At 34.3% G+C, this 27222-nt stretch overlaps 1 protein-coding gene across 1 annotated transcript; it reads left to right on the forward strand.

Moving 5' to 3' along the window:
• Window positions 1–1914: 1914 nt before the first annotated feature.
• Window positions 1915–2725, forward strand: LOC149539529 (dirigent protein-like). The gene has a single exon (XM_089800777.1). It carries the CDS (start codon window positions 1962–1964, stop codon window positions 2541–2543), a length of 582 nt encoding a protein of 193 aa, XP_089656903.1. The 5' UTR covers window positions 1915–1961; the 3' UTR covers window positions 2544–2725.
• The last annotated feature ends 24497 nt before the right edge of the window (window positions 2726–27222 follow it).

Raw genomic sequence — 27222 nt, forward strand, 5'->3', positions numbered from 1 at the left:
CAGTTATAATTATATGTAAAATAAAAAATTCTATTTGCAATAATCTTTTCCTCATTGCATTTTTATACTACTTACTACTTTAATTTCTAATTTACAATAAGTTGGATCTCTAGCTCCAACAACATAGTTATTGTTGTATTTGTTTATGGAAAATAAATGTCTATTTTAACTGATAATGTACTTAATTACAAAATAAATTATATATCTCCTCCAATAAAATTTTAATATTTTTTAATCAAATATTCCAATTCCTCAATATACCATTCTATATAATTCTACTATCATTATGAGCCTTTTAAAAGTTTTTAATTAATTTTAGAAATATATTCTATAACCTCCTCTAATAAGACATAATAATTTATATGAGTAAAAGCCCTAATAAATCATGAAACTTTTAAAAAAAACCTTTGGGGAAAATGTTTTCCTTAGAAGATATAAACTTTTGGGAAGAAGAAATTTTTATATAAAGTTGTATCTTTTGTGGACTTCAAGTAGTTATAGTCATATTACTGTTGTTGCTCTCCAGGAGATTAATAAATCCTTTAGCATAATGGATCTATGATCCCAAATCTAATAGGCTATGAGGGAATATTTTCCACACACAAATATCTAGTAAACGGTTTATGTCAAGGGGTTTATGATGTTGTTGCTACTCTTCATGCACTAATGACACACCAATTTCAATAAAAATTCTACGTTGTTCCTATGACATTCCTTTTCTTGAAAAATAGTTGGGCTTCTAAAGATATTGAGCACGCAAAGGATGACTGCATGTTTTTCCATTAAATTTTTTCAACTCACTCAGCCTATTCAACTTGAATTCACTCTAAAACTAGATGAACATTGTCTAATCTAATAATGGTGATCTGTTGATAACAAAACAAGTTAGAATACAAAAATCTCAATTTTTCTTGAAAAAAAAGTGACAACATCTATTATATAGAAAATCAAATAGAAGGTGACATTATGAAATTCAACTATATCCACTAATATTCTAACTATAATAATAAAGAGAAACAAATATCATCCATAAAAATATTTAATATGGTAAAAGAGAGTCTAAAAAAATCACCCCCAAAGTCAAGAAAGGCGGCCCAATGACAAATACAATTAATGGTATCTTGTTTGTATATTCATGTGTGTATGGGCAAGTCTAAATTTTCTATGATCAAATTTAATTTATCACGCTACATAAATATTAACATATAATATAAGTGTCATTGAACTTCTAGAAAATTATATTTAGTCAAGTTATTTATTATTTGAGAAAGTTAAACTTTTTGAAAATAATTTTAATACTGCATTACATGATATATATAAATTTATATCTTGCCAATTATTGTTAATTAGGATTGATATTTTCCACCAAATTAGATATATAAAAGTACTAGCAAACTTTTCTTTTTTGGCCAAACTTAATAGACGATCATTGGATACATGTCAACAAGAATTTTAAATGAGAATTTGACTAAAGTGTAACCCTAACATTGGATACCTTCCTAAGTTTGACCACTCCACATATGTTAACGTCTACAGTAGAAAAGTTGTGAACGTGGAGCTTTTGCAAACGGAAGCATTTGTTACATTTCGATTCTATAATTGTTCCATTTTTTTACTTTATTGCCATTTGTCTGTGTGGAATTTATTCAGAAGTCCACCTACCATTAAACTCTTTCTCTGGCCCTGGTAGTTACTGATTGGCTGAAACAAAAGGCGGAGGACTTGTTTCCACATACACCTACCCACCATTTGACTAAACTCAATTGACAATATTGAATGAGGTCCTTAAAATTCTTGACTACTTGTTTTTTCAATATTCTGGTTGGCTAAAGTCGATGGAAATGTTTCTATACCTACCCTTGGTTGGCAAAGATCTTATACTAGAACTCTCTTATATATACATGACTCAAGTGGAAGCTGAAATACATACAGAGAGTCTTAGTGAGCACTTCTTTTGCACAATGGCAATCTGGAATGGTAGGGTTTTGAACTTGTGCTTTCTGTGGCTTCTGGTCTCCACCCTTATGATCAATGGTGGGGATTCATGCCATAGTAGGAGAAATAAGCTTCCAAAGCCCTGTAGGAATCTTGTTTTCTATTTTCATGATATTATCTACAATGGTCAGAATGCAGAGAATGCAACTTCTGCAATTGTGGGAGCTCCTCAAGGAGCTAATCTCACTATTTTGACTGGCAACAATCATTTTGGAGATCTTGCTGTGTTTGATGATCCTATTACTCTTGATAACAATCTTCACTCTCCTCCAGTGGGAAGAGCTCAGGGATTTTACTTCTATGACATGAAGAATACATTCAGTTCTTGGCTTGGGTTCACATTTGTGCTGAACTCAACAGATTATAAGGGCACCATCACCTTCAATGGGGCAGACCCAATTTTGGTAAAGTACAGAGATATCTCTGTTGTAGGTGGAACAGGAGATTTCTTGATGGCAAGAGGAATTGCTACTCTGGACACTGATGCATATGAAGGAGATGTTTATTTTCGTCTAAGGGTGAATATCACTCTCTATGAGTGTTACTGATCAATATCCTTGGAGTATTAAGCTGTTGGATTTTATATGGACCTTGTATTAAGAGTATATGGAATAGTGATACATTAATATTATGTAATACTGAAATTAGAGATATGCCGTATACATTAGTATAAATTGTTTACCCTACGGAACATCCAATATCATTAAATCATAGCTTTGATCTTTTTACATATTTTGAATGGCAGAAATTATAGTCTAAAAGATTTGTTGTTCTCTCAACTTAATTATCCTGGTTTTGGACTATCGAAATGGCTTTTGTAACGTTCTATCTTCAAATTCTTCCATGGACGTTAAATGTAATCATATTGAAATGTGTAGCCGAGTCGTTCGTTAACGGGGAGGCTATTCAGGGTCGGTTCTAAATAGTTTGATTTAGCCACTCTTCCTCCTTGTGTCATTGAAGCTTATAAATCATGAAATCATTCATGACGATCGGGGCATATAACCGTAATATATAATTTCATAATAGTTTACTGAGCTGTATTGTTTTGAAAGTCATTATATTGATTAGTTAAAATAAAGTTTATTTTGTAGTGGAATTTTAACAACGAAGATTTTCTTTTTGCTTTTTTCATTTAGGATCTAATTTTTTATACATGTGTATTACATTCATTGAAAAGAGAGCATCTTGTAACTTTCATATTAAGATTTCAATACATTTTTTTTAGATTAGTCCTGAGATTCAATGTTTTAAGGAATCTTATATATTATATACATGTGATGTAGGCTATCATCTTTAATTTTATTTTTTAACAATTTAGGAATGTTAAGACAAAATTTATTTTGTTATGTCCTCTTCAATCAATGGTTCACATTGTATCACTTGGTTCTAATTTTCATGGATGGGGATATGGAGTACAATCTTGAATCCCCTTGGATAAATCACCTAGAAGACTTGATTGGTAGCAATGGAATTTATCGTTTCATAAAGATCGCATCCAACTATTGGAAAGGAAAACTAGGTAAGTTTGGGCTAGGGGATTCCATTGTTGACAATTTCTAAGATAGAACAACCTTAACTGATTGAAGAGGATTACTTTTATGAGAAAAGAATAGAAGGTTATAAATTAGGGATATTTAATAGCTAGATTGGTTGTTTTTTTCAAAAGGCATTAACATATTAACTAAATCCTTCTTTGTAAGGGACCAATTGAGAGGAAAGGGTGATGTTGGTGTTCAACGAAGTTTAAGTGCACAAATGATGAGTTTATTTTAGAATTGAGGTTTTGTAACATGTTTCTTATTTTGTAGATAAAATATGTGTGAATGATCATTGTTTATATATTTCCATGTTTTGACTCTTAATGCCAACATCTTGGTTTAAGAATGTCATTAAAATTATAAAGGAACACAAAATATAGCATAGAGAGATTACTATCTATGATTTTTAAATTATCATTTTTCTTATTGCAATCTGTTAGTATTTGTATATTTTCTTTATTTTCTTGGATTTTTTTTTCAGTTAATCCTTAAGCTTATGTCACTAGTGGTTTTGTAGGGTTTCATTTGTTAGTGTTTGGAATATGATGATATCATTTTAATATTAGAGCAACACAAGATTCCTAAAGTGAGATAATTTTGAATGTAGCTATGAATGATGTATACATTAGGCTCTAGAGAAGGTTATCAAAGTGATGTAGGAGCATCCTAGGCTTTCTTGTGATCCTACATGTTGGGGATATCTAGCTTTGGAGTTGTGGACTCAATCACCAAAGGAGTGGTGCTCAGTCATTGTTAAAAGTAGTGTTAGCTAAGGTACTTGATTGTTGTTAGGGCTCGGTCATTAAAGAGCTCATAGATACTATTTCTTGGCACACACTATTGTGCTTAGCATGTATTGGTTGCTTGGCATGTGTTGGCTACTCGACATGTGTTGGTTGCTCGACAATGCTAGAGAGTTTGCTAACACTCAATAGTGTGTTGGTTCTGACTAGAGTTCTTGGTGCATTTAGCATGTGATTGTGATGTGGATTGGTTTGAGAGTTTGTGTAGACCTATGAGTGGTCTTGGTTATCTCTTCTATGTGCATTTAATATGTGTTGTAAAATTGGGGCTTGTCTTAAGTATTTTTTTTAGTTATCATGTGTTAGCTGTGGGTTAATGTGATATAGGGAGCCCCCCTTAATACCATAAACTCATAATAAAAATATTGAAACAACAAAAAATGTGAGAAAATATGGACTTCTTATTTGCACCACAAATGCAAAATTATAGAATTCGTAAGTACAATATGCTAACCCACATGTAAGCCTTCAATACAATAATTTGCAAGACAAGTTGTAAACTATCACCCATCTAGCTATCCTAGACAATGTTTGAGCCTTTCTTAAATAGGAAATTTTATGCCGCTTGGGAAGGTTCTAAATGCTCAAACTTAATACCTAGGGCGATAGACCCTAACAATACACATAGAGTCAGCCAAATACATCTTTGACAAATTATTCTAAAAATTTTGGTAGCCAAACTTTTGAAGGCCATAACTCACAAATTGTTGCTCCAATTGGCTATTATAACCACTTTTCAAAAATGCTAGCTCTTGATTTACAGGATTGGAATAGTGCTAACATACTTTTGTCGAGTTTTTAGACCTCATCAAGGTACTCTAAGGCCTCGAACAATGAGCTTGAAGATTTTTTTGCATATTTTTCCATCGAATATTTGCAATAACTTCTTTGATACTAATGCTTAAGCAATGAGATTTTTATGGTAGGCTTATAACTCTAAAATGAACCTTCCTACAGAAAATGAGAACATTTTGAGCTTGTATGAGAAACTTAAATAGCAACCACCCTATCTGCTAGTCCTTATTAAAATAGAAAAGACTGAAAATAATTTTTTTTGGGTGATTGAAGATTTCCCTTGCACCCATGATGCTCCTACATTAGACACTTGGGTAATTTGAGAAGTGACTCCATCATGACTTAGGTTTTCAAAGGAAAACCAAGATGGTTAACATCCTCCTTTGCTAGCCATGATGAATCCTTTGCTGGTCTCCCTTTCCATTTGACTAGATATTTCTCATAAGTTTGGTTTTTAGTACTTTTTCCAACACAACTATCTAGTATCTCCTCAATCTTCTTTGTAGTTGAACTAGCTATCAAAATGCTCCATAATGTTTCTGTAACTTCATATCCATCACCTCCTTCATAATACTTTGTCAAACCTAAAATATTAAATACTGGTAAAATATTCAATTTAGCAGGCAACTCCACTTCATATGCATTTCTAGAATTATGCCTCTTCACTATCTTGCAAAGTCAAAACTTCTTCATCTTCAACTTATTATATGTAGCCACTAGAAAATGCTTCTTTCTCAAATGAGCCATGACTTCATCTCCAATTTGAAATTCCTTATATCTCTTTTTCACATCTACCTTAGCCTTATACTGAGTATTTATCTTTATGATGCACTTCCTCACCTCCTCATGGATGTTCTTCAAATGTTCAGCAAAATCTTCTGCTTCACCACTACTCATCTTTCCTTTACCCAACTACCTCAGTTCAGAAGCATTTCTGGGACTACTCTCATATACAATCTAGAATGGTGATTTACCAATACTCCTATTGACATAATTATTATATACAAATTCTATCTATGGTAAAATCATATCCCATCTTTTTGGTTTATCTCCAACCAAGCATCTCAACAAATTTCCCAAATTGCGATTCACAGCTTCTATCTATCCATTAGTTTGTGGATGATGTGATGAATTGAACTTCAAATTTGTCTTCAACTTCTTCCACAATCTAGGCTAGAAATACCCAACAAATTTGGTATCTCAATTTGAAACTATACTCTTTGGTAGACCATGTAATTTCACCACTTCTCTGAAAAACAACTCTGCTACATGAATAATGTCACTAGTCTTCTTGCAAGGAATAAAATGTGCCATCTTTGAAAACATGTCAACTAGCACAAAAATAGAATCATGCCCATGCTATGTCCTCTGTAATCCAAGAATGAAATCCATGCTAATATCCTCCCATGACTTCTTTGGTACAGGTAATGGTTGATACAACCTTGTATTTTGCTTCACTCCTTTCACCATTTGACATACTCTACAACTTTGTACAAACTTCATCACATCTTCTTGCAACTATGGCTAGTAGTAATTTTCAGAAACCAAAGCTATGGTTTTATCTCTACCAAAATGTCCAACCAATCGTCCACTATGCTTCTCCTTGATGAGATTCTCTCTCATTAAACTTCTAGGAATGCATAAATGGCTTTCTTTGAACAACATATTATCCTTGATCATGAAATCCAGCCACTTTGTCCTATCAAGTGTAATAGGTTCTGTACAAGTCTTCCATGCTTCATCAAAATCAAGATCATGTGGATACAATGTGTCAAGTTCCTTGAACCCAACCATCTCTATCTGCATTTCTATCAGCAAAAGTTGTCTTCTACTAAGAACATCTACAACTTTCTTAGACGTCTCGCTCATGTGTTTCAAAAAAAATGTATAACTCTACAAAAACTCAACACACATTAGATGCCTTTGGTTCAGTTTTTCTTGACTATTCGAATATTGCAAAGCTTGATGATCAATATACAAAACAAACTCGTTAGGAAGAAGATAGTGTCTCCACTTCTTCAATGCTTGAACAATAGCATAAAATTCTTGATCATAAGCATAATATTTTCTTTTTGCATCATTCAACTTCTCACTGAAATAAGCAACATGTCTACCTTCCTAGCTTAAAACAATTCCTATTGCAGTACCACTAGCATCACAATCTACTTGAAAAACCGTGTTAAAATTAGGAAGTGCTAAAAAAATTTTCTCTGTAATTTTCTATTTCAACATATTAGAACTCTTATCTACTCCTACAGTCCACTTAAACTCTTTCCTATCCCCCATCATTGTTTCAATCAAGGGTCCACAAATATAGCTAAAACTTTTTATGAACTTTCTATGAAATGTAGCTAGTGCATGAAAAGATCTTACCTCCATCACACTCCTTGCAGTAGGGCATTCAAGGATAGCATTCACTTTCATTGGGTCCATTTTTAGACCTTCTCATGAGACTACAAATCCCAAGTACACCAACTCTTTGTTTACAAAATTGCACTTCTTCAGGTTTATCAGTAACTTTTCTTCCCTCAACTTATCAAACACCTTGTGAATATGAATCAAATGATCTTATAATGTCTTACTAAAGATCAATATATCGTCTAGGTAAATAATGACAAACTCACCCAGAAACTCCTTCAGTACCTCATTCATGAGCCTCATGAAAGTTCTTTGTGCATTGGTTATCCCAAAAGGCATGACTAACCACTCATATAGTCCTTCCCTTGTCTTGAAAGTAGTCTTCCACTCATCAACTTCTTTGATATGAATCTAATGGTGCCTACTCTTCAAATCTATCTTTGTTAAATACTTAGCTCCACTCAAACAGTCCATAATATCATCCATCCTTGGAAATGGAAATCTATACTGTATTGTGATCTTGTTGATAGTGCAAGAATCTATGCACATCCTCCATTCTCCATTCTTATTTGGTGCTAATACTATTGGTACAACACATGGGCTCGGAATCTCTGAAATCAATCCCTTCTGTAGCAACTCATGAAGTTTCCTGCTCAACTCTTCACTTTCTTCTAGTGTCATTATGTGTGCTACCTTGTTTGGAAAACTGGCTCTTGGAACCAATTCTATCTAGTGACTGATCTTCCTCACTATGGGCAATCTTTTAGGTACATGATTTGATACTATATTAGAAAATTCTCTTAACATATTTGTAACTTCTACAGGTACCTCCTCTACTTCTTCTTTACTATCTTTAGGAATTATAGAAAAACACATATGCTCATGATTCATACCTATAAGAAACTCTTTTCCATCAAAAAAACATATTCTAGCAGCACTATATACCTTTTCATCTTTATCCTTCAAGGACTTTAACTTATGTTTCACTCCATCCTTAGTCAGAGTGTAGGTATTTGCTTGCCCATCATGTACAACATGCCTATCAAACTTCCACAACCTACCCAACAACATATGAGATATGTCCATATGTATAATATCACACAGTATCTCATCCTAGTAGCTTCCAATCTTGAACTTCATTCAGCACTGCTCATTGACGATGAACTTGTGGTCATCTTGCACCCAAGCAATATGGTATGGACATGGGTGTTTTTGCCTCTTTAGCTTCAACTTGGTGACCATCATTTCTGACATCAGATTTCCTTGTGCAAAACAAGCTCCTTCTTTGTTCAAGTTCATTCTTACCACTCAACAAGACTCTTCAGTTAACTAGGACTTCTCCTCTTTTAACATCTTCAGAATGTGAGGATCGAGCATCTTCATCAACATGTGCAACTCTTGCCTAACCTTTTGTTCTTGGATTTGTCCTTCCTTGGCATTGGGTACATTCAAATACTCTATGCCCTTCTTCTTTGTAGTGAAAATATTTTCCATGGAAGCCTCCTCTTCCATATCCTTGTCCTCTACCTCTTCCTCTCTAATCTCTATTGTTTAGATCATGGACACAATTGGAATTATTTCCCCTCTATTTCTAACTAGTACTTCTAACCTCATCTTTGTTCTTTTGATCATCATTATGACCACCATAGAATCATTCACCAAATCTTTCACCACAACCTCTTCCACTATTCTTATTGTCAAACTTCTTGCTCAGTTTCTCCTCAACTCTTAGGGCAAACTAGTATACCCTCTCAATACTACTTATTTGAACTAGACTTAGCTCATCTTGAATGCCTAGCCTTAAATAATTAAGATAATAGATGACTTTCTCCTTATCATCTTCTACATGGCTGGTTCTAATGAGAACTCAATAGAACTATTTGGTATACTCTTGGACAAATTGTCCTACTTGATTCAACCCTTGCATTTTATTCAATAGATCAAGCTCATAATCCATAAGAATTAATTGTCACTTCAATTTATCTTTCATCTAATCTTATCTGGTGATTTTTTCCTTTCCCATTCTATTTTTCTCCAACTGAACCTTGTACCACCAGATCTTCACATGTCCTTTTAGTTTTGCCTTCACAAACTTGACCCTGTCAAGATCATCAATATCTTCATACTCAAAGTACTCCTCCAATTCATTGATCCAATCAATCAGTTCCTTTGGGTTAAGATTTCTTAAAAATGCAAGAACCTCAAACTTAGGTCTTTTTCCAATCTTAGAAATGGCCCTAAAAAGCCTCTCTTCCTCTAGATTTAGAACTGCCTTTTCTTTGGCATTTTCTTCTACTTCATCCTCATCCTTGCTTTCATCTCTTATGGCAAGATTCATTCTTCTACGCATTTGTTCTTCTAATTCTTACATTTTTCTTTGGAGGGCCCGAAAACCCTCAGGTGTAATACCTACAACTCTTTCTCCATGGTCTCTTTGTGGGGGCATTTTTTGTGCTTCTGCTAAAACCCTAATGTAAATTGCCTCACAATCGTTGATCTATCTACATGCTCAACCCAAACCATAGTTCTGGTGCAAACTGCCTCACAGTTGGTGATTTGTCCACACACTCAAGAAATCTAGCTCTGATACCACTTGATGTAGGGAGCTCCCCTTAATACCATAAACTCATAATAGAAACATAGAAACAACATAAATTGTGAAAAAATATGGATTTCTTATTTGCATCACAAATGCAAAATTATAGAATTCATAAGTACAATATGCTAACACACATGGGTGCCTTCAGTACAATAATTTGCAAGACAAGCTGCGAACTATCACCTATCTTTCTTAAATAGGCAATTTTATGCCACTCGGAAAGGTTCTAGATGCTCAAACTTAATAGCCAGAGCCGACAGATCCTAACAATACACATAGACTTGGCCAAATACATCTTTGACAAATTATTTTAGAAATTTTAGTAGCTCAACTTGCGAAGGCCATAACTCACAAACCATTGTTGTGATTAGATATTATAACCACTTTTTTGAAATCCCAGCTATTAATCTACAGGATTGGAATGGCACTAGCACCCTTCTCTCAAGTCTTTGGACCTCATCCAGGCACTCTAAGGCCTCCAACGTTGATCCTAAATATTTTTCTGCAATTTTTTCCACCAAAAATCTGCAATAACTTCTTTGGCACTAATGTTTGAGCAATGAGATTTTTATGGTAGGCTTACAACTCTAAAATGAACGTTCCTATAGAAAATGAGAATATTCCAAACTTGTATGACAAGCTTACTAAAATTAGTAAGTTCCCATAAATAGTAACCACCCTGTCCACTAGTCCTTATTAAAGTAGAAAAGACTGAAAATAAAATAGTTTTTAGGTGATGCAAGATTGCCCTTGCACCCAGGATGCTTCTACATCATAGTGTGAGGGTTAACATTTTGTATTTAATATTTTTGTGAGCTAACTTGCGACTTAAAAATGCATTTAAAGAAAGGGGTTTATTTAATTTGTAATTGCTAGGTTGACTTGTGGCTTAGTTGGGTATAAGTAGGTGGTCTTGTTGAGTCTTTTAGTCATTCATTATGGAATGATCATCCAACTTGTAGAAGGAGATGAAGTGGAGGAGAAAACTTTGAAGAGCTAGTAACTATGACTTGGAAAACAAGGAGATTGCTTGGTGGGCTTGTGAGCACAAGTTTAGATTTTCCTTTGAGGTTTCTACTAGAGTGTAGGTTTGGACTAGCTAAGATTAGTGTTGTGAGTGGGATCTTGTGGGATATTGCAAAACTATTATTGTATTTGCTATTATATTTGGCCCTAACCCAGAAGGCTTTACAATCAGGCATATTGCATGTAAACAGTTATTTTATAAATAAAGAGTTGTGATTTGGTATCAAATCTTAGATTATTGTTATCTTGTGTTGTGTTTCCACTATGTGGTTATTGTTGGGGGCTAGGACATCTCCTTTGGGGATTCTTCTACCTTGCACTGCATCAGGTTGTCTCAGAGTGAAGGTTGTTCCTAAGCATATAGACAAATCACCGAAGCTGAGGTAGTTTGTACTAGGATTGTGTGTTGGAGAAAGTTGATTTTGTGGAACCTATTGATCTTCTAAATTTATGGATCTATTACTTAAGGTTTGCAAAAATCTTGGAAAGATGCCTCCAAGAAGATTGGACCCTAGGGCGATTGATGATCTTAGTGATGCTATGGAATAATGGATCTCAGAGAAGTTAAGAGTAGAGTTTAGATCTAAGATTGCATTGATGAAGAGTTCAACATGATAGCTAAAATCGTGAGTGCTTTAGGTTACATAACTCAGCATGTGGGTATTGAAGGTAGTTATGAGGAAGTTGTCAAAGACTTTGAAGTTTCTTGATCAAGTGGTGAGGACATAACTGATCGTGTGGAGAGACCTATTGGAATTATGGTTGATCAATTTGCTTGACCTAGATCTTAGTTGAAGCTGAAGCATAAGATGGAAGTTTCTAATTTTTTAGGTACTTTGAATCCCAAAGACCTAATTAATTGGATTAGTGAATTGGAGGACTACTTTGAGCTTAAGGATATTGATGATACACTCAAAGTGAGATTGCCATGAACTAAGTTAAAGGGACATGCTACTCTTTGATGGAAGGAACTACAAAGGGACAGAGAGGAGGAAGGTGAAATGAAGATCTCTAGATAGAAATTAATGGTGATTAAACTAAAGGCTAAGTTCATTCTTTCTAATTTTTAACTTGAGTTTTTTAAGAGGTTACAACATCTGAAACAGAAGGATATGACTATGAAGGATTATATAATAAGGAGCTCTACAAGTTGACTATTTGATCTAGACATAGAGAATTGTCAAATGAGAATATAGCTTGATACATTGATGGTTTAAGATTCAATATTCAGGATGAGATTGGTATGATGAATATTTCTTTAGTGGAGGATGATTATCAATACTCTTTAAAAGTAGAAGAGAAGATGAAGAGGAAACTTCAAGGTAATCCTCAAGGAAAGGAGAAGCAGGATAGCTTACCACAAAATATACCAAGTGTAGAAAGTGAACCAAAAGTTGTTGATCAAAAGAGGAGGATAGGTGGAGGTGTGCTCATAGGTAATTGTTTCAAATGTGGTCAAAAAGGGCATAGATCTTTTGAATGTCTAATAGGTCTACCAAGAAACACTTGACAACTATCCAAGATAGTTAGCCTAAGCAAGGAGAGAATTTTTTGGCTCGGTGAGTACTATTGTGTCAAAGAACATTGGATTCTTGTTAGAGGACTAGTTTGTTTAGTAGTTTTTGTAAGTCTAGTGAAAAATTCTGCAAGGCGGTTATGGATGGTGGTAGTACTAATAACCTTTTTGTTGAGGAGATGGTTCAAAAAAGTGGTTTGAAGATAGTAAGACATCCTTATCCTTATAGGATTGGCTACTCGTAAGGTGACCATGCTTTGGAAGTGAGGGAGCAATGCCTTGTTGATTTCTAGATTGGGCAGTATAAGGATCAAGCATTGTGTGATATTTTGGATATGAATAGTTGTCATGTGTTACTTGGTAGACCTTAGTAGTATGATTTTTGATTGTGTGAGGAACATGTTTACTATTGAGAAAGGTGGCAAGAAGTTTTCCCTAAATCCTTTCTAGAATGAAGAGCTCGATAGGAGGAAGCTAACTATTGGTAGCCAAGTTGAGTTGGTAGATTCTGAGAAGATTGGAGATTAGTATGGAAAAAAGACCTATGGAACACCTATAATAGATGTGAAGAAGAAGAAGAAGAAGAAAAACAAGGGAAAGAGTGTGCAAGTTGAGGACTTGGAGGACATGTATGTGAAGAACCAATTTGGAATTTATGTGTTGAATCTCATAAGATGTTCTTCCAGCTTCTAGAACATCTTTTCAAACCTAGGGTATATGATGCAAGAGAATCCTAGTCTTTCTTGTGATCTTGCATGTTGAGGGTATTTGGCTTTGGAGTTGTGGACTCAGTCACTAAAGGAAATGTGCTTGGTTGTTGTTAAAAGTAGTGCTAGCTAAGGTACTCAGTCATTGAAGGGGCTCGATCATTAAAGAGCTTGAAAGATATTGTTCCTTGGCACTCACTATTGTGCTTGGCATGTATTGGTTGCTTGACATGTGTTGGCTGCTTGGCATGTGTTGGTTGCTCGGTGATGCTTGATAGTTTGCTAACACTCGGCAATGTGTTGGTGTGGACTAGAGTTCTTGGTACATTTAGCATATGATCATGATGTGGATCAATTTGAGAGTTTGTGTGGACCTATGAGTGGTCTTGGTTATCTCTTCCATGTACATTTAATATGTGTTGTAAACTTGGGCTTTATCCTTAGTATTTTTGTGTAGTTATCACACGTTAACAGGGTTAATGCGAGGGTTAACATTTTGTATTTAATGTTTGTTGTGAGCTTACTTGTGGCTTAAATATACATTTAATGCAAGGGGTTTATTTAATTTTTAATTGATAGGCCAACTTGTTGCTTAGTTGGGTATAAGTAGGGGGTCTTGTGGAGTCTTTTAGTCATTCATTCATGGAATGATCATCCTGCTTAGAGAAGGAGATCAAGTGGAGGAGTGAACTTTGAAGATCTAGTAACTATGGCTTGGAAAACAAGGAGATTTCTTGGTGGGCTTGCGAGGACAAGTTGAGATCTTCCTTAGAGGTTTCTACCAAAGTGCAAATTTGGACTAGCTAGGATTAGTGTTGTGAGTTGAATCTTGTGGGATCTTGCAAACTTGTTATTGTATTTGTTGTTGTATTTGGCCCTATCCTGAAAGGCCTTACAACCGAGCATATTGCATGTAAATAGTTATTTTATAAATAAAAAGTTTTGATTTGATATCATATCTTGCATTATTGTTATCTTGTGTTGTGTTTTTGCTATGTGGTTATTACTAGGGACTGGGACATCTCTTTTGGGGATTCTCCTACCTTGTAGTGCAACAGGTGGTATTAAAGTGAAGGTTATTCCTAAGCATGTAGATAGATCACCAAAGCTAAGGCTATTTGCACCAGGATCATCAGTTTGGTGGAACCAATTGATCTTCTAGATTTGTGGATCTATTGCTTAGGGTTTGCACAAATCTTGGAAAGATGCCTCTAAGAAGATTGGACCCTAGGGAAATTGATGATCTTAGTGATGTTGTGGAAGAATAGATCTTAGAGAAGATGAGAGTAGAGTTTAGATCTAAGACTGTATTGATGAAGAGTGATATGATTTTTGAAATCATGAGTGCTTTAGGTGACTAGAAGTAGTTATGAGGAAGTTTCCAAAGACTTTGAAGTTGTTGGATTAAGTGGTGAGGATAGAACTGATCATGTGGAGAGACCTATTGGAATTAGGGCTAGTTAGTTTGCTTGACCTAGATCTCAATTGAAGATGAAGTATAAGATGGAGGCTTCTAATTTTTCATTTACTTTAAATCCAAAAGACTAATTTGAGCTTAAGGATATTGAGGATCTAGTTAGAGTGAGGTTGGCACAAACTAAGTTCAAGGGACATGTTTCTTTTTGGTGGAAGGAATTGCAAAGAAACATAGAGGAGGAAGGTGAAATGAAGATCTCTAGATGAAAATTGATGGTGACTAAACTGAAGGCTATCTTCATTCCTATTGATTATGAAGTTGACTTTTTTAAGAGGTTGCAAAATATAAAACATTAGGATATGATTATGAAGGATTATACCAAGAAGTTCTAAAGGTTGACTAATCGGTCTATGCATAGGGAATTTTCAAAGGAGAAGGTAGCTTGATATAGTAATGGTTTAAGATTCAATGTTCAAGATGAGGTTGGTATGATGAATATTTCTTCAATGGAGGATGCTTATTAGTATTCTTTGAGAGTAGAAGAGAAGCTAAAGAGGAAACATCAAGGTAATGCTTGAGGAAATTAGAAGTAGGATATCTTAGCCCAAGCTAAACCAAGTGTAGAAGGTGAACCAAAACATGATGATCAAAAAAGTGGGATAGGTGGAGGTGTGTTTAGAGGTAATTGTTTCAAATATGGCAAAGAAGGACATAGATCTTTTAAATTTTCAATTGGTAGGACAACTACTATTTTGAATGAGGTTGAAGTCCATGATAGTCAGCCCAAGAAAAGAGAGAATTTGTTGACTTGATGAGTACTAGTGGCTCAAAGAACATTGGATTCTTATTAGAGGACTAGTTTGTTCAAGAGTTGTTGTAAGTTTGGTGGCAAAGGCTACAAGATGATTGTGGATGGTGGTAGTACTGATAACTATGTAGCTGAGGAGATGGTTCAAAAACTTGGTTTGGAGAGAGTGAGACATTCTTATCCTTATAGGATTGGCTTGTTGTAAGGTGACCATGCTTTGGAAGTGAGGGAGCAATGCCTTTTTCATTTCCACATTGGGTAGTATAAGGATCAACTATTGTGCGATATTGTGGATATGAGTAGTTTTCTTGTGTTACTTGGTAGACCTTGGCAGTATGATTACATGGTTGTGCATGATTGTGGTTATTGTTGAGAAAGGTGGCAAGAAGTTTTCCATGATTCCTTTGAGGAATGAAGAGCTTAGTTAGACGAACCTAAGTATTGGTAGCTAAGTTGAGTTGATAGATTTTGATAAAGTTGGAGATCAACATGGAATGTAAACCTATGTAACACCTATGATGGATGTGAAGAAGGATAAGAAAAAATAAGGGAAAGAGTGTGCAAGTTGAAGACTTGGAGGACATGTATGTGAAGAACCAATTTTGGATTTATGTGATAAATCCTAGAGGATGTTCTTCCAAATTCTAGAACATCTTTTCAAACCTAGGGTGTCTAATGTATGAGCATCCTAGGATTTCTTGTGATCCTTCATGTTAGGCATATCTAGCTTTGGAGTTGTGGACTTAGTCACCAAGTGAGTGGTGCTCAGTCATTATTAAAAGTAGTGTTAGCCGAGGTACTTGGTCATTGAAGGGGCTCGATCATTAAAGAGCTAGGTAGATATTGTTGCTTGAAACTTAGTATTGTGCTCGACATGTATTGGTTGCTCAGAATGTGTTGGCTACTTGTCATGTGTTGGTTGCTCAACAATGCTTGGGAGTTTGCTAACACTTGGTAGTGTGTTGGTGTTGATTGGATATCTTTGTGGATTTAGCATGTGATTGTGATGTGGACCAATTTGAGAGTTTGTGTGGACCTATGAGTGGTCTTGGTTATCTCTTCTATGTGCATTTAATATGTTTTGTAAACTTGGGGCTTTTCCCAAGTATTCTATGTAGTTATCATGTGTTAATTGCATGTTAATGTGAGGGTTAACATTTTGTATTTAATATTTGTTGTGAGCCAAATTCTAGCTTAAACATGCATTTAATGCAAGGGGTTTATTTAATTTTTAATTGCTAGGCTATTTTGTGGCTTAGTTGGCTATAAGTAGGGAGTCTTATGGAGTCTTTTAATCATCCATCTTGGAGAAAGAGATGAAGTGGAGGAGTGAACTTTGAAGAGTTAGTAACCATGGCTTGGAAAACAAGGATATTACTTGGTGGGCTTGCAAGAAAAAGCTAAGATCTTCCTTAGAGGTTTCTTAGATCTAGAATTGATGGGATTAGTGTTGTGAGTTGGATCTTGTGGGATCTTGTAGAACTGTTATTGTATTTGCTATTGTATTTTACCCTAACCTGAAAGGCCTCACAGTTGGGCATATTACATGTAAACTATTATTTTATAAATAAAGAGTTGTGATTTGGTATTAGATCTTGCATTATTGTCATCTTGTTTTGTGTTTCTGTTGTGTGATTATTATTAGGGGCTAGGATGTCTCCTTTGGGGATTCTCCTGCCTTGCACTATATCACAAAGAGGCCAAGAAGATTGGATACTTTATATATTACAAAACATTATGACAAGATTCAAAGCTATTTAACAAAAAAAAGGAGATGAATTCAAGTAGGAGATTATGTGACTCATATAGGAATAAAAGAGGAAACAAAAGTAGCTCATGGTGCTTTACCAAAACCAAAAGGATTTTAAAAACTATTATTTTGAGAAGTCGTGGGTATTTTGGCCAATTAAGAACTGATTCTTTTACTAATTAAAGACATCAAACTCATTGAATGGATGAATAATCTAGATTGTTGATTTGAGCATGAAGTGGTAGCAAGAGAGATAAGGGTTATATTTTCCTATAGAATTATTAAAAGTTTCATGGTGATATGTTACGATTATGTTCTATCAAAAAGATGAATGAATGATACTTAGAAAATAAATTCTATGGATAAACCCATTGTCAAGTTCAAGGCTAAATTCCTTGCAAAAAATTATCAAACTAATGAATTGAAAGGACTAAAAAATATAAAGAAAAAGGATATGCCATGGGGTAGGGCCATAATAATGTTTCCCACTTTCCATCACAACGAAATTAGATGAAAAGTAGGGACATCCTTTTTATAAGCTTTGAATGAAGGTCCCTAGGGGCTTCATTCAAAGCCTAATGTGTCACATTGGTAGGGGGGTTCAAATGAAGCCCTAAAAAGTTGTTAGAACTATTAAAATTCTTAATTTTTCCCTATTTTTTTCATTCTTGCTTATACAAGTTGGTGGACTAAGGGGCTTGGACCGAAGTCTGTGACATCATAGCTTGCATTAGTATTTCCATCTACCATGTTTGACCTCTTTGGAGCATCTGGATATGGATGTTCTTCAATTTTTGTTGTTCATGAATATTTAATTCTTTTTAATGAATATTTAGCTAATTTTAATGAATGTTTAGTTGTTTTTAATAAAAATTTAGTTATTTTTTAATGTATCTTAATTAGTTTTATGTTTACATGTTGTTGTAGTTAGTTTTATGTACATAGCATATTTTTTATTATGTTACATAGTTTTCAACACAACAATACTTAGAAAATATTTTTAAAACATAGTTAAAACTATAGATGGAAAAATTAATAGGTTTAGAAAACAAAAAACTCTAGGTCTACATAGAAATCAAAAATAAAATAAAATCTTGTAATAGGTGGGTAGAAAAAAAAAACACCTCTCTCTCTCCCTCTCATCACTTGAATGTCTCTCCTCACTCTTTATCTTCAATTTCTCTCTCCCCACATTCTTTCTCCTCTCACTTACTCTATCCTCACTTTCTCTCTACTCTAATGCTCTTTTCTCTCACTTTCTCTCTCCTTGCCATCTCTTTTTGGTTTCTCTCTTCTCACTTTCTCTCTCTTTAATTTATCTCTCCTCTCACTCTCTCCACTTTTTCTCTCCTCATGCTCTCTCTCCTCACTTTATCTCTCCTATCAATTTCTCTCTCCTCACTCTCTCTTTAGTTTCTCTCTCCGCACTTTCTCTCTCCTTAATTTTCCTCTCCTCACTCACACTCCTAACTTCCTTGCTCCTCACTCACTGTCCTCTCTTTCTCTCTCATTATAGTCTCTCCTCTCACTCTCTCTCCTTACTATCTCTTTTTTCACTTCATCTCTCCTCTCACTTTCTTTCTCCTTAATTACACTCATCTCACTTTCTCTCTACTCACTTTATCTCTCCTTTCACTCCCTCTCATCTCACATTCTCTCTCCTCACTCTCTCTCTCCTTTGACTTTCTCCCTCCTCTCTCCTCACTCTCTCTCCTCTATCTCTCTCTCTCTCTCTCTCTCTCTCTCTCTCTCTCTCTCTCTCTCTCTCTCTCTCTCTCTCTCTCTCTCTCTCTCCTCACTGACCTAAGTTGACCTATTAATCCCTAATGAGACATATATTAAGATGTAATATGACCTATGCCCACTTAATAGGATAGTTCTTAGGGTCTAATAGGAGCTCTTAATTTAAATAACATAATAACATGTCTAATATGACCTATTTACACCTAATAGTACACCTCTTAAGTTCTAACATGATATGTTGTAGCATTTAATATGGCCTAGTTAACATTTAATTTGCACATGTTACCCATGTAGATGACATCACACAATAGAGATCAGGGTCAGGGATATGATCATGGTTAGCTTCATGATCAGGGAGAGGATCATGAGTAGCCTTAGGGTTAGGGATAGGATCATGGGCTTGGACATGGTCAGAGGTAGGGAGAGGGACAAGAATAGGGAAAGGGGGTGTGCTTTCACTCTTGCACTCCCAATATGGATGGTATATTCCATTTTGTGTCTATGGAGATGACACAACTTGGAGAGTTGATTGATAGATCTGTTGATCCTTTATATAGAGGTATTTGTGAGTAGATTTACATGAGTCTTCTAAATCTTACTAATAGACTTAGATCACAAACTACATTTGTACTGTAGTCTATTGATAGGATTTTAGCATAGCTCATAGAAGAGGTTTCAGGTGATATGTCCTTAGCCTAGGTTCAGGCCCTAGTTCCTAAGGAGATTATCAAATGATAGGTATTCCCAAATTATGAGGGTTGGGCCCAGGTGAAGGGGTATCAACTTATGAGATGGGGTATGCCATAGATTGCATGCATGATACCCTTGATTTCTCATAGAAAATGGTGGTTATCCCAATAATGACCAAATACCTTTATATTTTTCCCAACGGGTAAAAGCACAAACCTGTGTCACCTTTTATAAAGAAACGTGATATTAGAATGTGATAGTTCAACATTAATGAAAAAAAAAATGGTATTTGTGTTTAAAATATGAAGATGATGTAAACTGATGAAATGTGTAGAATTGGATGAATTTTATGCCTATATTTTTTATAATTTATTTGAGTAACAATTTATTCATTTTATTTTATTTTGAAGTCCCTTTTTTAACTATAAAAAATATAGGGTGTAGTTCCCGTCAAACAAGTATATGTAAACCATCTTTTTTTGTATTGATTTGAAAATATCCTATAGATGACATGTATAGCTAGTGCACAAAAAAAGAAATAATTATTTTTGATGTATATTTTCTTTGTTATAAGTACTCAAGTTTGACCTTATCAGAATCCAAAAGTTTTTTCCTCCCGTCAAAACTTCCCTATGAAATCTATACCTTCTTGAAAAAAAATTACATATTCATGAAGAGGATTCTCTCCTCTAGAGATAAATATAATTTTAAATTTTTTTTGATATGATTTACTATTTTTTTTCATTTTTTGAGGGAGCATCTTTTGAAATGTTGAAATATTGACTTATAATATTTTGAGATTATAACATACTATAACTAATAAAAACAATAAAAAATTTATATAATGATGATATTGAATCTAAGATCTATAAAAGGGTATTTTTAGTTTCTGAAAAAAAAACTGAGTTTTGATAGAGAAATGAGATTTGACCAAAACAGGTTTTTGTATCATAAATAGTGACACAGATCTATGCCTTTACCCCAACAGTTATAGGTAGAGGTCTGTATAAGACACAATGTCAACTATTTAGATCTTTTGGGATATTATGGTAAGAGATATGGAAAAGTTTTAGATCATGATGAGTATCTTCTAGTTGGTTGACCTCAATGTCATCCTTGGCACTTGGTTGGTTAGAGGACTCTAGTTGTGACCCCGATGATAGTTGTTAGCACAAATAGAAATTTTTATTACTTCTAAGAGAGAAGTAATTTATAGGATAGGACACATTGTAGTTGTAGCTAGTAGCATTACATCTGATACCCTGGGCAGATACATTATGAGTACACCTAGTCAACCAAGATCATCTACAAAGGAATCATCTAGTATTGCATCTATTATGCCAAGTGATGAGGATTATACAGTTTCACATCTTCATAATCTAGGAAATATACCTGGCCTTAGTGGGAAGTGAACACATATTGATATGGTATTGTATTTTTTAGATAATTTATTATAGGCATATTCATGCATTGTCCATATTAAGAGGACACCTTATAGGACATCATAGATAGGATTAGAGAAACTAAACAATGTGAAAAGGAATTTGGTGATCAATACTAAGTACAACACCCATATATATGTGAGCTCAATACTTAGCTTGACACTTGATTGAGCACCCATCACATCACTTAGCACAACACTCAAATGTACAATAGTCTACTATAGCTCTAGTTGAGAGGATACAAGTTTCATATGTTACTATTACCACTAATAGACTAGAAATTCTTAAGGAGAAACTGCGAGAGTTAAGTCAAATTGATGTTGGCACTAAGATGGGATCGTATATGGAGATGATATTTGGTTATAATACCACTAACTCTACACCACTTCCACCTTAGTTGGTTACCCCTTTGCACTCTTCATTATTAGATATGATTGACAGTATTGGATATGGAGTTTCTAATGTAGTTGGTTACCCCTTGTGCTATAACATGTGTCATGGATTACCCTCTTCCTCCTCAGGACCAAGTACCTCTTTCAAATTTATCTTTTTGTACAATAATTCAATTCTATACTCAATTAAATATACATGTACTAATATTTGTGAATAAATAATATTTTTCTATGCACATGTAGCAGAACCTACTTTTTCTAGTGTAGGATCCAATCATGGAGGGAGGAGAGAGATTATTGATACAAAACCAACAACTGGTGGGAGTATAGATATTATTGATGTGACACCCACTAGTCATCAAGTGAAATTAAAATTTAGAGTTTTAAACTAAATTAATTTTTACACACACACACACACACACACACACACACACACACACACACATCCATCTATGTCTAAAAAATTTTTATGTACACCAAATTTGTAGGGGTCAGTTTATATTTTGCAAGCACATGATGCTCATCAGTCTTGCTTTGAGGTTCAATCTATTCATATGTGCCTAGACAACTCTCTAGTTTAGGATGTATGGACAAAATGTTTAGTTTATCATTATCCTTTGAGTGAGGCATATACACATGTTTATGATTTGACATTTATATATGCATTGAAATATATGTACATGTCTATGGTCCATTTATGATACATGACATATTTATATGGTTCATATGATTAAACATTTTATATATGTTTCTATGTTATACTTCATGTGATATATCTTTGTAGTTTGTGATTAGACATGTGAATTATATCTATATTTTTCTTGTTTATGATTACACACATGTGATTGCTTGAATTTCCAGGTTCAATTTAATTTCTATGTTTATGATTACATGTTATTGATTGAATTATATAGTTTAGATATTAATTACATGTGATTGATTACATTTATGATCTTTATTGAATTACATAGTTTAGATATTAATTACATGTGTGGTCTTGATTCAACTTAGGTGATTCAATATGTTATACTTCATGTGATATATCTTTGTAGTTTGTGATTAGACATGTGAATTATATCTATATTTTTCTTGTTTATGATTACACACATGTGATTGCTTGAATTTCTAGGTTCAATTTAATTTCTATGTTTATGATTACATGTGATTGATTACATTTATGATCTTTATTGAATTACATAGTTTAGATATTAATTACATGTGTGGTCTTGATTCAACTTAGGTGATTCAATATGTTATAACTGGCACACAATTAATGAAATTAGATTCTTCCATATGGTTAATTGAATTAGATACTTGTCTATGATAATTAGATACATGAAGTCCTAAACATGAAATGAACATGTAGACACATATATGTATACATGTGATTGGTTCAATTTAGGAAATTCAAAATTATAGCATTTATAAATTCATTAAAAATGATTGATTAATCTAAACATATACATCTATATACATGGACTAAACTTGAAATAAACATAAATACACTCATTTATAAGTCCTAACCTGTACATGAAATGGAAATAATGGACATTAACATCCTAGACATGAAATGAACATGCACACACACATATAATTATTAAATGTTAAATGAAATAAACATAAATACATGCATGTATAATTTTTAAGTTGTACATGAAATGAAAAGAATGCACAATTATGTCCTAAAGGTAAAATAAACATGCATGCACACATATAAGTCCTAATAGTTAAATGAATACACATTTAATACATATAAGTCCTTAAGGTTGTACATGACATGAACAGGCATGTGCACATATAAGTCCTAAATGTTAAATAAATACATATAATGTACACATGAATTTAAATAAGACTAAACATGACATTAACATAAATAAACATGTGTATAAGTCCTAAGCTATACATAACATGAACATGCACATGTACACATGAAATGAACATATCATATATACATATAAGTCCTAAGTTCCATATGAACATGTACAGGTACATGTGCATATAAGTCCTAAATGTTAAATATGTACATGTGCATATAAGTACATGTGCATATAAGTCCTAAATGTCAATTGATGTCAAAATTTGAGGTATTTAGAGATTGAATATTAAAAAACTCTAGAAATAAAAATTTTAGTGTTCAAAATCTAGTTTTTGAATATGTAATTTATTTGTGTACCCATATGATTGATTATTTTCTTGGTATGGATCTTTGAAAACCACTTTTTCAAAATGCCTATTTCAGGACCATACCATGCTTGTGTACGGACACCATAATTTGACACAAATAAATGAATTTTCGCAAATCATTTTAAAGGGAGTTACCTAATACACCTAAGATTGATGAAAATATTTTTCTTTAATTTTTTATTGAATAATTTTATTATTATTAATTATTAATTGGCTATAAAGGTAAATTTTAAAACCTCTCATGTACGGACCACATAATTTGATCAAAATCTCACTTTTTTCAATTTTCTCTTTTTTGACATCAAAAGAATTGTATGTAGATTGATGAAATATAAATTAATTTAAGAAAAAATATAAAATAAAAAAGTTATTAAAGTTTTGGGGAATGTCACTTTTCAACGTTTAGGAGATAGTTTTGATTAATAAATAATGGAAAAATAGAAAGTAAACTAATAACACTATAAAATTTACATTTTTGAAATCAGAACAGTAAGACCTATAATGGGTTTTTGTCTCGTCAAAAAATTCAATGGGAATGACTGTAAAAAAATTACAACAATACCAGGAATTGTTGATTAAATGCCTTAGAAAAAAAAAAGGATCATAAAGGCATGGCTTGGTGGGACCAAGCCTATGACATGCCTTTCCCCAAGGCAAAACACCATGCAAAAGTCAGGAGCTATACCAAATTCCCGCTCATGTCTTAAGAATCGGGCATCCAATTTGTAATTCAAAAATTGGGTGCCTGATTGCTTTAAACCATTGTACCTAACTGTTTGAAAATCGGGTACCTGATTTACAAACATGTACCCAATTTCTAAAGAATTGGGTGCCCAATTTTTAAGCAATCGGGTACCCATTTCTAATATACCCGTTGGATCCCAAAAGCTACCCCACCGACCCAATTTCAATGATTGAAATGATTGAATAATAGTTTCAATCTACAACACCAAATTTTGTCATGCTTATTCTATTTTATTGTCATCTTATACAATTTGCAAGCTACTGATTCAAATTCAAAATTGGTTCACACATGGGATCAAAACAACGAAGATGGAAGAAAGCAAAAGTTCTGACAGATGAGGAGATTGCAGCAAATAAAGAGAATGAAGTACAATGCCAATGAGAGAGAAGACAGAGAATTAGAGACTTGAATAATGTTTCAAAGGAGAGAGACATTGAGGATACCACAATGGATGAAGAGGTCAAAGAAGAGAACCCAATACAAGAAAATTTAGGTGCACATTCTAATCATGCATTCAATATAGGTGTGTCTCCAAACCCTCAAATTTTCTCTCGTGATGAAATTGGTGATTTTTTAGAAGCAGGTTACGATTTAAATGATTTAGATTTTCTTCATGAGAAGTAATTGTCAAACGATCATGCACAAAACACTCCAATTGAAATGCCTGCCCCAAAAGAAATACCAAGAAAATTTGAAAATGATATTCAAATTCAGGGTATAATATAGTGGCGAATTTTTGTATTTTGGCGAATTTGACGTTTTGCCAATGTTATTTTTGGCGATTTCTGAGCCCTTCCATGGTTTCCTGGTCACCAAACTTTTTTGGGTTTACCTGGTTGACTAGCATTGTAATCGCCAAGGAAAATGTTACGTTTGAGTTTCAAGTTTTCAAGTTCGTGGAATGTTCGTTGGGTTTAAAGTTTCCGTTTCATGCCGTATGGGAGAATTCGCCATCCCATTTTCATTTTACCGTGGAGGAGTCGGCTCGTTTCAAGTTATGGGAAGTCGAGGAGTCGGCTCATTTTGCCAACACTCTTTCATTTTGTCGTGGAGGAGTCAGCTCGTTTGGCGTGGTAAATTGGTAATTGTATTTATTTGTAATTTGTATAAATCCAAATTTGCCCAAGCAATGAGACATTCACTAAATACCGCTGGCACTCCATCAAATTTCTAGCAGCGCAGGACACATCGCGGGCACGACTCAGACTCCAAAGATAGCTTCCACAAGTGGTGGTACACTGGTATGTGTAGCTGTGCTGTAAAATACTCTCCTTGAGCTTATGTAGTTTAATTTAATTAGAATCTTATCTACAGTTTCCTTTCTTATCTCATTTTCATTAGAAATTTTTCAAAAAGTGGATGCAATGCTGAAAGCTGCTGGCGATGTTAATGGTTTTTAAAGCTTGCATGCATGGATTCGTGAAAATGTGAAGTCTATTTCCTACCAACTTTCTACTGAGATTCATGAAAGATTCCCTCGAAGTCATTTCCCTTTAACCTCTGTGAACATGCAAAATCCTTGCCATCGCGGTCTCATGGCTGCTGGAAGTCTTTGCCCTTTAACCGCTGTGAACATGCGAAATCCTTGCCATCGCGGTCGCACGGCTACTGGAAGTCTTTCTTTTAAACCTCTACGAACATGCGAAATCCTTGCCATCGCAGTATCAAGGCTTCTGGAAGTCTTCCCTTTAACTGCTACGAACATGCAAAATCTTTGCCATCATAATCTCGCGACTGCTAGAAGTCTTTTCCCTTTAACCGCTGCAAAAATGCGAAATCATTGCCATCACGGTCTCACGACTTCTGGAAGTCTTTTCCCTTTAACCGTTGCAAAGTGCTAACATCCAATGGTGTGATCTCCCTTTTTCGTGACTTCGCGACATAAAAGTTCACCATCATTTAAACCGGCGATGATGCGATCTCTACCCTCCTCGCGGTTTCGCAACACAATCTCCTTTATCTTTTCAATTGGCGATGATGCGATCTCTGCCCTCCTCGCGGTTTCGCAACACAAAACTATTAACTTTCACTTTGACAGCGACATTGCGATAGACCTGTTAAAGCCTTTCTCACGGTTTTGCAACTGCCAAGTTGCCAACTTCAAACTGATAAAACTATCATACCACTCCTTTGTACCAATTCCCTAGCCCTTCCATGGTATGTTTTTTTTAACGTTGAATACAATAAAATTATTCGCCCAAAAGAATTAAAATTTTACTATGATTATTATTTTTTGTTCGCCAATGTATAAATATTTTGTGGTTTTAAATGGATACTGAAGGTAATATTGCTTATTCTCAGGGAAGTAAAGTAGAAATGAATTATCAGTGGATTGAGATGTCAGGGGAGGGTGAGTCTGTAACTAATATTGCTCAGTCTCAGGGAAGTGACAAGGGAAAGACCCCCAAGGGTAGTGAAGGGATTAATCTTACATCAAAATGCCGAAAACTTAGAGATACTACCATAAAGGCTTTCTTTGGAATTGACAATGTTTCTGGTCCACCAACTTTGGCAAGTACAAGTGCAGAAGGAAATCACAATACCTCACCACCACTAGAAGAGCAGGTTGTTATTCAATTAAATCAAAATGTATCAAACGAGGATAACAATGTTCGAACAATAGAAGATGTTGTAATAGAAGATAATATTGATGTTGGTAGGAAGAAAAGAAAAAGGAATGTAAAACTGGGGCAGGAGTGGGAAATGAAAAG

The sequence above is a fragment of the Cupressus sempervirens genome, chromosome 9, assembly GCF_028749045.1.
Source record: "Cupressus sempervirens isolate cs-2001-9-10 chromosome 9, ASM2874904v1, whole genome shotgun sequence".
NCBI classification, from domain to species: domain Eukaryota; kingdom Viridiplantae; phylum Streptophyta; class Pinopsida; order Cupressales; family Cupressaceae; genus Cupressus; species Cupressus sempervirens.